At 40.8% G+C, this 12882-nt stretch overlaps 1 protein-coding gene across 1 annotated transcript; it reads left to right on the top strand.

Annotated features, from left to right (window-relative positions):
• The first annotated feature begins 2569 nt into the window (after positions 1 to 2569).
• LOC144478342 (beta-hexosaminidase subunit beta) lies at positions 2570 to 11460 on the top strand. Its single transcript, XM_078196143.1, has 7 exons — positions 2570 to 2862; positions 5102 to 5324; positions 7570 to 7691; positions 7773 to 8145; positions 8920 to 9212; positions 10465 to 10724; positions 10824 to 11460. The coding sequence occupies exons 1-7, from the start codon at positions 2680 to 2682 to the stop codon at positions 10999 to 11001; spliced, it is 1632 nt and encodes a 543-aa protein (XP_078052269.1). The 5' UTR covers positions 2570 to 2679; the 3' UTR covers positions 11002 to 11460.
• Positions 11461 to 12882: the final 1422 nt, after the last annotated feature.

Genomic DNA, 12882 nt, shown 5'->3' with positions numbered 1-12882 from the left:
ATATCTCCGATTAATGTACGCTGCGAGAAGAAGAATACTTTAGAATACGTTCACGCTAATAACTGAATGATTTATGTGAAGATAATGAATCAGAATCGGCAACTCTATGTAGAACTCAGGCCCTTAAACTCTTACATTTCTACGTATGTCTTTTCTATTTTATTCTTTGATACGTTTATTTAACACGGTTAGAAGTTCACTTTCGTGCTAACATATTATGTTTACCAAATATGTTTGAACCGGTAAAATATGAAAAAAATAAAATGGTAATTAGTATGATAGATCTTGATTCTTTACTCGTTTCAGATAAGCAGTTTGGTTTCAAATTCCACCTTTATAATTATCGGTTTTTAGATCACCAAATGTTGTCAAGGTATTAAAAGAAGATACTATAATTGTTATCTAAACAAATTTTGTGTTAGCTTTGTTTGTAGAGATTCCAGATTTATATTCCACTTGAGAATTTTCCAAAAGTGGGCACACTTCGGCAATTTCTTATTGCCTTGCACAACTCGTCCACTTGAAACATCGTTATCTTATTTGGTCATCGTGCCATCGTTATCTTCGCATCGCGTTAAGAAACAGTCACGCGAAGATTTCGTTTAGCTTACCCGCCGTCCGAATAACCGCGCGCATTGACCTACGACCTACGACCATGAACAGCGGCATCGTGATCTGCCATTGTGCTTGAAAACGTAATCTCCTTCTAAACTTTCCAAGCCCGGGTAAGAGGAAAAACATCAACACAGTTTCGGAATGAAGAACAGAGATTGTATCACGAAGTTCAACGGGGAAATATGAAGAATAAAAGAGCTGCAACGACAAGCCCAGCATCTGTCCGTAGCATCATGTTTCATCAAGGACAACATCGTTTCCTACGAACAACCAACAAGGTTTAACCCTTTGCACTCGGAGCAATTTTAACTGTAAATCTGAAATAATTTTTCTGGTCCGTGGTATTTCCATTCGATTTAAGAAAATAAATTTTTATGCATACAAAATTTATTCCTGTGACTCCTGCCAACAGTTTTACTGCTTGATAATTTTTTAAATCTAAACCTTATTGTTACAACAATTATTTTGCAACGTAATAGAATAATTTTAGATTTTAATTTAAAATCTTGAATACGATCATGTACTTGCATTGTCAACGTAAGGAATCTTTCGTAAACATCGGTTAATTAATCAATCGAACCGTCGAATATTTTGTATCGCAATTACTGACGAATACTCTGTGCTTCACTTAGTAGTAAACATCTTTACGCAAATTCTTATTTTTACACGTCGATGCACAAAAATTAGAGCCGCAGAACAGTTTCCTTTGTCGACTAAAAGGCAGCTGTTGTCATTTTATAAGTTTTCTTGAATTTTAAAGACCGACACACATCGTAAATGCTTAAATAGTTGCAGTGTACAGTCATTCTAGAATTCTTAACCTTTTTTCTTAGTCGCTGGACCATCATCCCTTCTCTAATCACCTTCAATTCTCGAGAAGCATGGGGTGTCCAAAAAATGTTATCAGACCTTGATCGGAAATTCCTGAGATCACTCGAAACCACGTTTTATTAACGAAAACCATGAACCGGTCAAAGTATGTTTTCCGCTATGGAAAAAGTTACTTCAAATTACTTCTTTCAAGGACTTACGACGTTTCTGGAGCACCTTGTATACAAATCATGAATTAAGGAGGCACAACATTCCAAATTTCTTGACGAAAGTATTGCAAAGAAGCCATTTCATTTTGAAACCGTTACAGTGCCGGACAAAATGATGGACGTTTGATATTATTGAATCTTTTGCATAATATAGTGAACTATTGGATTGTTCGGAAAGTAATTTCGTTTTTTCTTGTGGAAATGAAAGACAATTTTTGTATTATGAACAAATATTTTATTAAATTATATATTGGCCATTCTGCTCCATGGATGTGTACGTCGTACACATCCTATATATCGGAAATGCCCTCTAAACTGAGTAAACTACACCTTACGTATAATATATTATACACGAACGAAGCTAGAGGAAAAAAATGTAACAATCAGCTTATCTCGCTCGTTCAAAATTATAGGACACATCTATTAAAAGATAGGAAATATCTTTTAAAAGATAGGAAATATTTTTTAAAAGATAGGAAATATCTTTTAAAAGAATTGTTTCTTTTCGGTAATGTCCTATCATTTTGTCCGATTAAAATCAGCACATTTTTAGATTATTTTCTAGAACTCTTTTCGTACATGAGAGATACAAGCTCAAAGTTTGTTATGCTCATCTCTGAGAACGTATCTGATACATAAGGCATGCAAAATGTACGCATATTTTATTATATTATGCGATACATTAAAAAAAAAAAATGGCAAAAGTCTTATCATTTTGTCCTGCGCTGTACCACAAATCCTAATAAAACTCTGCACGACGAACTTCACCCGGCGTGCAATAAAAGAAGGACTCGGTTTGGTTGCCCCCGGTGTCCTTCCCCTCCCCAGTCATCTCTCCAGCACTGTACAGTTATACTTGACCGTGAGCACTCCGGCACGACCAAACTGATGAAAGTTAAGTGGCGCAGGCAAAAGTCGTTACCACTCTCGTACGCGTCGTCCGCCGCGTTCAGTAGACGATGACCACTCGGTGGCGTCGCATCGGTTCTCCGCAAACACCTGAGACAACGCTCGCGAAACCGAGATGAGGCTGACGACGTTGGGATCGTTACTCCTGCTGGCTGGGATCGTGTGCCGGGTGAACACCTTGAACCCAGATGCCGGGCCATGGGTGCAGGCCACGCAGGGTGAACCCTGGCCGTTGCCGACATTCAGACGCGTCGGTAACGCGTTCTATCAGCTGAGACCATCCACCTTTCAGTTCAACGTAAGTAGCCGAGAACTTATACCTGAAACCTCTAACGCTATCAGCACTGTGCTCCCTCCCCTCGCAAACGAAAGAAAGCGAATAGATTCGATTAAGGCACGAATTTCATTCAATTCGCAATTTGTATTTCATTCGACGAGTGATCTTGATTTTATAGGTTTCCTTTTTTTTAACTTAACGAACTGCCAGTTGAAGTATTCGCAGGGCAAGTAGTATTAATCATGAGATAACGTGGAATGAGCAAATTCTGGAATATGCAACCGTGTCGGGCAATGTTACAGACGTTCAATTTTAGCTAGTGTTATGTTCTTTTAAGAGAAAGGTTTTCTTTGTGTCGAGCAATTGTAATATAACCGAAGATCGCATCTGTTAAGTTGAAACTCTAAGCAATTTTGTACTATCTCGTCGACTGGAAAGTCTTCGATACGTGCAGCTAAGTAATATTGATAAATCGAATATTTGTATACAGAAAGACACCTTGGAAGATGTTGTCCGTGACAAACTTTATACGAAATGTTCCACAAATGTCACATATTAGGGAACAGAAACACTTACTCTATACTTCTCAAACATAAGCTGAATTATCTTAACAATTTAAGAAGAATTGAAAAGTAAATCCTCGGTATCTTAAAGAAGAAAAATTGCAAAGATCGTCTTACTTTCAACACGTCGGAAATGGATGTGCACCAGTCGTGTACTCAACGGCTCGTTAATCGTACTTGAAATGAACATCCCGAAGATATACATAATCAAAGAGATAATTAATTAGAAAGACCGAATTAGAGATAATTAGATCCTATTTTATGAGCTTGTGGATACTGAGAATTACCTACAGCGGAAATTGTTGGTAAGGAGAACGAGCGGCCGCGAGAAGAACACGAAAGTTTGATTAAACTTTCATTCAGAAGTGTTAGTTTTCTTTTTATTTGTCCGCGCGCTTATGCAGTCCAGCGATGCATAAAGAAACAGATATCGCTCTTTTCTCTCTCGCTCTTCTGTTCGCAATACTCGAATATGAATGAAATATTGGACCGGCGTTATTTTTATTTGATTCGAACCTCTCGTTTCGTACACACCTCGTCTGCGAAGATAAGCGTTCACATACGTCTCCCTTCTTATTCCTGGTAGGAAGTTCTTATCGGTACCGTGACCAAGGAAAATCTGCTAGGGTATACAAAATAACGTTACACAGTCGTTCGCGTTGCATATACACGCGGGACATACCCGCCGTCGGTGACGTAAATGACGTAAACTATATTTTATGGATTCGTTTTCCCGCTTCTCAACCATTTAATCAGCGGAATCTTCTTCCAATAGATAAGCTAAACATACCAGGATGATTGGTTGCTCCTCGTTTCGTGACAAACGACGCATACAATATGACCGTGATCTATGAAAGTCTAAAGACAAACTATAGCTATTGTTTACGTACGTTCGATATAACTTGACCGATTCGATGCTCAAACACGGTTTGATGTACTTAGAATGGACTGTAACTAGAGCATAGGTCCTTATTTATTTACGTAGTCAATATCACAGGGACTAAAATACAAGACAAGTTTCTTTCATTCGATAAGAATTTGACGAAGATAAAATAAAGATGTTATTAATTGTCATCAGTTCTCTTGCATAAAGACTCCACTCTAGCCATGACTTCTCAATCTTTCAATTGAACTAAATTAGTTTACTAGGCAATGCGTGAAAAAAAATTATTTTCAAAAATTGCATTCAGTTGCAAGAGAAAAATTAAAAACTCACGTTTTGTAGCATTTTATTTGAATCCAGAACGAAAATTGAAACGGTGCTTCTTAATGATCTCTTTCCTGCTTGCCAAAAACTTCGTCGGAACCGGTTGACGTTGTCACGAACCGCAAATAATTCATGATAACGTAAACCGCATTTTTTGAGAACTTCCGACCGGGCACGGTAACGCAAGCTCAGATAACCGATTGTCTTACTTTTTCACCCCACAAATTTTTTAGGCATTATCCAGGAAATCTCAAAATATTCCGATAATTTGAAGAAACTCTGTAATTTACTTCATTCAGCAAAACCGAATACGAAAATCTATACTAAGGAAAGAGAACAGGTCATTTTGACAGCTAGGCTACATTTTATTTTTGAGCGAGCCTCGATCGTCGGTAAATGCTCTGTCGCACGCTAGCCAGCATGTAAATGCAGACACGTCCGCACCTGTTACTCATTTAATACCTGTACAGTTATGTAATTCGTCGTGCAGGTGATCGCCGAGACCTGCGATATAGTGGTCGACGCTATCGAACGGTACAAAGCGATTATTTTGACGGAAGCACGAGTCGCGAAGATCGTCTCGCAAGGACACGCGAGATCTCCGCGTGACAACAACACCAGCAAAGGCGTACTTACAGCCTTGGACATCCGTTTGGCAGAACCCTGCGAGAAGGATGGAAACCATTGGCCCCATTTGTATATGAAGGAATCGTGTAAGTTGATTTTACCACGCACGCTCTCGAATGAATAATTAAAATGACTACGTAATGTCTAAAATGGTATAATAAATATAATATCAATTTTTTACTGGTTTTTATAATTCATTTTTATTGCGATACGTTCGAACGAACTGAACTCTTTTCACTGGATGGTTTCGGATGCAAAAGAGTTGAAATATCATCGATTATGATAAATTTAAACGCGCTAATTTCACTGAATTATTAGATTTTGCGAGAATTTTTGAAATTTATTCTCGATACATAATGCATTAACCTCCAACGTTATAACAACGTCCCGTAGACTTCAGGAACTTCGGATGCAATCAATCTCTCCTAATCAATTTCCATGAATTTTAAGGTAACACAAATGATTTGACAAATATTAGCGTTCGTAACGAGATAAAATACAGATTCTTCTTGTTCGTTCGTTTAATTATCTGGCACATTCGTCTGCGGATTTCCTGCTATGCCATCATCCAGTGAGCCACTGATACGGTAAAAAAGAATATCGATGTAGGAGGAAAAAGTGCTCGCGAAGCCGAGCATTTCTATGGTAAACACGCGATATCGGTTCCGGTTAATGTCGCTCGGTGTCAATGGAACGAAAATGGCGTCATCGCCAATTATTTTCTTTCTCGTTGATTACACGCGTTTCGAGAACCTGAACTATCAACGAAGCATGTTCAGCGATTCTCATAAAAACAGCCTCGTTGAACTTAACGCACTAAATGTCGCGAAGCGACTTTCCAGACAGAACGGATTCCATTTTCTCTTTTTTCGGAAACTAGCCAGTAATTACAGACACGATGATTGCAAGAAAGTATTTGTTCCACGTGCGGTGCATAAAACGCGAAAGATCCGACGATACGCAAGTAATAACGTCGGTGATTACCGTCAGGGACAACTGTTACGGAATGGCGAGGAGACCACGACGAAACTGAGATCTCGTTTAATCTTGTCTTATCGCCTTCAACTCCGAGGTCGAACGATGCGATTAGCACGAGCAATAATGTTCGGAGATTATCCATGCCTGCATTCTTCTGGTCCATTCATCGCTCGCTCGATTACAGACTCTCCTACGCGTTACCGTTTATCAAAGATCGTTGATCTAGCCGCTGCTGTGGTTCACGTAACGTGTATTGGGTTGGAGGGAAAGTTCTGTCGTATTTCAAAGAAAATATTTGAATTCACTTTGCTTGAACACAAACCCAAGAGATTTAATGTGATCTCCAACAGTTGTATGATGAATGCCAAACTCTTCTGCAATTTCTCGACTCGTTAAATGTGGAATATTTTCCAACATGAATCGCAAAACATCGTTATCGATCTTGGATGGTTTTCCAGATCATTTTCTTGGAGGCTCAGATCCCCGGAACGAAATTTACTATACCATCTTTGACAAGTACGAACATTTACAATATCTTTTCCAAATACCGCACATAAATTTTTACACGCAACCGATGCGTTGCTTCCTTTTTGGAATTCATACAAAATGCAGTGTCGTAAATACGCTTCATCTACTGACATGTTTTTCACTTTAAATATCACAAGTAAATGATGAACGGTAAAAAAGGACTCCTTTTATATTATACAGCAGGTAAAAAAACAAAAAAGATTCCCAATGGCTCACTAGCCAGATGTTTCTTTTATTTACAAGAAAGATTACCTGCCTATTTAAAATACGACAGAACTTTCCCTCCAACCTAATACGTGCTTGGATGGGAGTTCCGTTATAGTGATTCTCAGCATCTGACGGATGCTTCGGGAACAGTTAATTCGGTGCCCGATGGACAATGTGCGACACATATATTTTAAAACGTGGTAACTGTAAAATGAAGAGACGCGTCGATGTGATATCGCCGGTGGTACAAAAGTCGTCTTTGTCTAGGCGATGTCGAAGCATCGTGCTCCTAGTTGCTTTGCAATAATAATGATTCGCTCGCTCCCTTCCGGGCCTTTTATTTGTGAGCCGGTAGGAAGGCGGAAGAAGAAGCGATGGGGGAAGCGGAAAGTGAAAATAGAAAATAACAAGGAAACATAAAAATATGTATACAGGAAATGATTGTGCCTTGATGGCTTAAGATTTAGGGTTCCGATTGCTTTATGAGCTCAGACGTGCTTCTCGCTAGAATGGTCGAGGAATCGGGACCAGACCCATAAAATGGTTGGACCATGTTGCGTCCAGACACAACATATTTCACGGAGCTCGTTCGATAATCGCGAAATTTGATTTTCACAGACACTCTCAGCATCAGCAACTCGTCCACAGTGGCTAACCTAATGGCCGATTCGGTATGGGGTGTCCTCCGCGGGCTGGAGACTTTCTCCCAGCTCTTATTTCCAGCTCACGATGGTCCGAACGTGAGTTTCGAAATCTGTTTCAGTAATTTTTATTTCCCAGCGATTAGAACGCTGCTACAAACGCATCTCGCACGTCCGTAGTTAAAGATAAGGTGTCAAAGTATCGTGGATCGACCGAAGTTACCCCATCGCGGACTCCTCTTGGACACCTCCCGCCATTATCTACCGATCCACGATATACTGCTGACTCTGGACGCGATGTCTTATAACAAGCTGAACGTCCTTCACTGGCACATAGTGGACGACAACAGCTTCCCTTATCAGAGCACAAGGTATCCGGAATTGTCGAACAGGGGTGCGTACCATCCCACCATGGTCTACACGCTGAACGACATTCAGAAGATCGTTGACTACGCCAGGCTGAGGGGCATCCGAGTGATGCCCGAATTCGATACTCCTGGACACACTAGGTCTTGGGGCTTGGCCTATCCTGAACTATTGACCGTTTGCTATGGTAAATATTACACAACATCTCATTATAGTACGACGTTTGATGCCCCGTTGCGATTTCTTTTAACTTTCCTCGATCTTCCGATCTTTATTTCCCCTTATCAAAGCGTGTAGAATAAAAGGACGATATTTCTTGATGAAAGAAATCAAAACGTAACAAGGTCGTTTAACCCTTTCGCTCCGAGCACCGCATATATGCGGCATCCAAATGAAGTGTATACATAATTTTGCATTTTAATAATTTTGTAGGTCCCCTTTCATATTAAAAATGTTAATATACTTGTTACATAAGAGCAATGATAGTTTTATTCGGCACAGTTATTTAATCCTTTGGGGACGAAACACTCGACGGGCGAGCATCGCTGCGGACGACAGGTATTGCAGCGCGCAGTAAAGAAAATATTAATGTCGCACGTTTGCGTTATAAAAACTTTATTCAAATAAGACTTCATTGCTAAAAGTCTCTAATTTCATTGAGAGGCAACTAGACTTCTTAGGCTAGTATCCCCATGCGTATCTTATCATTTACGATGACAGACGTACGCAGCAGCAGCGCGAGAATTGGGCGGCTATGTACCGACACCCGTCCCCAAAGGGTTAAAACTAAGAAAAACGTGTATACAGAAATCGCACGCAATGCGCATACTTCTGCCGCGAGTTGTCGTTCAGCGACAGTACTTCGGCGAACGACGCTGCCGTAGCGCAAGGGTTAATACGACGTCGGTCATATTTATTTTCTTAGATGTTGATCTTATTAAGAACTTGAATTTATGCTTAGATTCGAACGGCAAGCCGAACGGAAAGCTGGGACCTATGAACCCGATAAACCCTTATCTGTACGAGTTCCTGCGGAATTTGTTCTCCGAAATCCTCCGGGTGTTCCCTGATCAATACGTTCATCTGGGTGGCGACGAGGTTCCCTTCCAGTGCTGGCAGAGCAATCCGAATGTGACCGCGTACATGCAGGCTCACAACATGTCCAGGAATTTCGCGCTGCTCGAAGGAGAGTATATCGGCAAAGTTCTTCGCATCGCGGACTCGCTTGAGGCAAAAGCCATCGTCTGGCAAGAGGTGAGCTTTCTTTCTCTGGCATTCTTTCCAGGTTCGATCGCGGCTGCTATCGGTACCTGCGAATCTCTGCATTTTCATCCCCTACCTTTCCGTTTATCCGCGTTTCATAAACAAATTCCCCCTGCATCGGAAAGTTGTAAAAAAGCACACATGCATATCCAGTTTATTCCGAAAAATATTCTGTTTATATTGCCGATAGTTCGGTGTACGAGGTTACATAGTAATATGTTTTACACGAATAACACGCGGATGCTTTTGTTAGAGCGGAACCATCTCTCTGTAACGAAACGTGTATATCATGTATGGTGTCCAATGAACAAGCTATTAACTAGAGATTATGGTTTGAACGTCATTGTACATGCATGCGTATCCGTTTTCACGTATATTAAATATACACCTGTATAGATCTGTTCAATTGTTAATGCACGTGTACACACGTGTATTGTTGATATTTTTCATTTTACGTAATTATTTCATGTAGAATAAAATACGCGCATTCTCAAATACTTATTTTTTTAAGTATGCAAATAATTTGAGAAAAAATATGGCTGTCACAGTAACATACATGTTCAATTATTTATTGCATGATAAAATACGTGTATTGATATACATGGATTTTGACATACACGTGTATTGAAAATTATTCGGATCAAAACGCGGGTATATTAACTGTACGTGTACACGTGAACTACTGACAACGAAATTAAATGAGAACACGCACAAGGTTTTTTTGGAGCAGATGGTGACGGACAGAGGCTATACCCATCGTGGGTTAAAATTGATATCGACGCGGTACACGGAGGATTAACAGACTTACTGCATGCCGAGTAGTGCTGGAAGTACTCATATAATATTTTACACATTTCACTAAATATTTTTCTCAGCATTTCAAAACTTTATTTACTATTCAATACTATTACCATTCAATACTTTATCCACATATTAATCAAATTTTTAACTGTTATGCCATGTTTCAGAGTAATCTAAACAGTCATTTACTAAAAGAAAACATCAGACAATTTGTGAATAATTTATTATGAAAGTCTCGCCAACAAAAGTATTAAGACCAACAGATCTACAGAAAAATCCAAGGTTGCTTCTCGGCCAACGATCCCCAAGTCCTTTCCAATTACACCGGCACGACGTCGCGAAACTCCGCGAATTCTGGCGGAACGGGGGGGCCGGGAGCCGGAACTCCGAGCCGTAGGATTAGACTTGCATGTATGCTAACGCGGCCGTTCGGGGTTCGCAGGTGTTCGACAACGGCGTGGTCATGCCGAAGAACACCGTGGTGCACGTGTGGACGGGCGTCTGGTCGCAGGAGCTGGAGATGGCGACCAAGGCCGGTCATCCGGTTCTGTTGTCCGCTTGCTGGTATCTGGACCACATCGCGGGCGGCGGCGATTGGAAAAAGTTCTACAAGTGCGACCCGTTCGCGTTCAACACCACGAGGAACACGACCAACCTGATGCTCGGCGGGGAGGCGTGCATGTGGGGGGAGTTCGTTGACAAGTAATGATCGTATAACCAATTGCACTTTAACCCGACAAGTCGATACAGTCTCGACCGATCCACCGGCACAGATTGGCTCCTCTTTAATTTCCTGTTTAGGAACAACGTGCATCCGAGAATATGGCCGCGGGCCAGCGCGACCGCGGAGCGTCTTTGGAGCGACGGCAAGCAGGAGGAGTTCAGAGCGTCCCAGAGGCTCGAGGAACACGCCTGCCGCATGAACAGACGAGGGATACCGGCCCAGCCGCCGAACGGTCCCGGATTTTGCGTCACGTGAATGTAATTCGTTCGTCTCGCAAAGTTAAACATGGAACAACCGTTCGAGATTCACGCGAAATCAAAGTAATTTAGTCGATCAACTTAATCCGGTTTATTGGAAGGTGTTTCAATAAAAATTCATTTCAAACCCAAGTTTGGAGAGAACAGCGCGTCCGATGTGGCATTTAACGTGTCAACGCTTACCTCTTTGTAATTGTGATAATATCACTTATATCTTTGTATTTTGTGATAATAAAGATAGAAGAACGGAGAAGCAGGCGTCGAACAAGCGCACAGTCGTGTCTGTTTAGCGTTGCCATTGTTCCCGAAATGGTTCGCAACAAAGCTTCACTTAATTCGTATCTGCATTGAATGCATCGGGGCCGAGTGTTCTATGCGCGCGGAGAATCGTTCGCAATTACTATACCATGAAACATGGAGTTTGTACGGATTTTGATAAATAAACGGAGCGTTTGCTTGAAAAGGAATTATAATTGATTATTAACAGGTCCGAAGAATAGATCAGCTGACAGGTAAAGTATTAATCTTGACACGAGCAATGACATCGAAGCATCACGATAAAATTGTTACGTCCTATATCGCGTATCAAAATAATGTTTGCTTTATCAAATTTGTTTATATTTAAAAAAAAATTGCAGAATGCTTGAAATGCGCGTATGTCGTATAAAATGGAGATATTGCGTGTCGGTAAAGTTGTTTCGAATTTGGAGATAAATTGTCTTTGAGAAAAGGGTTAAAGAATGAAACGAAACTGTGAAATTATGCGTGCAACAAAAACTTAAAAAGATTTTGATTATTACTTGTAGGGTATGCTAGGAAGTAAAGTAAAGCAATCTAGGAAGAGAATATGCTTTAAGCCGACCGAACTTTAGATCGAAAATGTGAACAGTTTCGTAATTTCGCACGAATGAATGCAACATAAGATCGGCGCATGTGACATGCACCTTTATACACGTCCTACCGTGTACAGTGTATACATACATAATTTATCTTGCCAACTGCCGCTCGAACAGAAGAAGGTTTGTTATCCCGGCAACGGGTAAAACAAAGAAATTAACTCGCAACAGTCCACACATTTCACGACTATCACCAGCAAAATTCCAAGTGGCCACGAAGTATCCTGAAGCACACCGATGCCGTCGACTCTCGTTGGATAAGGGCTCATCCATCATCGGGTATTTGATGACAGACCGCAGCTTTACGAAAATCACGTCGAAATATGTCGACGTAATTGCGCCCGCATCACAAGTGACTCCACAACTACGTGATGAGCAGGTAAATTTTGCTTCTTATCTATCCACGGTATCTGTCTCGAATCGGTGACTAGATTGAAATCTGAACGATGCAAAAGCGCACAACCGTCGAAAAATCCATTTTGTCGTACGTTGTGATACACGTGTTCGATCAAAAATTCCAATGTTTCTTGCGTTCCTCCTCAAAATCGTATTACAAAACTGTCTTTTCGTCGTTGAATCTTTTTATTCTGTGATTATCTCGTCAAATAATCGGCCCTGCTTGTACAAGCGTTCGTTAAATCTGTGAATAGAACGATAATAGATAAAAGAGCTACTGCTTCACAAATTAAAATGAAAAATTAAAACCGAGCCAGTTTTATTTATGCAATTTGCTGCCCGATATGCTTATGGCATCGTTGGCTCGACGATGGCTGACCTTTGCAAATGAAAAGAAAGGTTCAGATAACACGAAGTCGCTGTTAGCTGACGTTGTCGCATGTCCGCAAATAAAATTGGAAAAAATCACATAACATTCATTTGACTCGCAGAGGATGCTGCGGAAGTTGTGGCCCACCTCCATGCTGCTCCATGCCGTGTGCACCACCGCCCTGCCCTCCTTGCATCATCTGTAGACCGCCTTGTCC

This window comes from Augochlora pura, chromosome 2 (assembly GCF_028453695.1).
Source record: "Augochlora pura isolate Apur16 chromosome 2, APUR_v2.2.1, whole genome shotgun sequence".
In the NCBI taxonomy this organism is placed as follows: Eukaryota; Metazoa; Arthropoda; class Insecta; order Hymenoptera; family Halictidae; genus Augochlora; species Augochlora pura.
Note: the sequence above shows the minus strand (reverse complement) of the source record. Positions and strands in the feature narration are given on the sequence as shown.

Coding starts and splice junctions, on each gene's coding strand:
- LOC144478342 (XM_078196143.1), top strand. CDS start 2,680: ATGAGGCTGACGACGTTGGGATCGTTACTCCTGCTGGCTGGGATCGTG. Junction 7,692..7,772: donor CAGCTCACGATGGTCCGAAC/GTGAGTTTCGAA, acceptor GCACGTCCGTAG/TTAAAGATAAGGTGTCAAAG. Junction 8,146..8,919: donor ACTATTGACCGTTTGCTATG/GTAAATATTACA, acceptor ATTTATGCTTAG/ATTCGAACGGCAAGCCGAAC.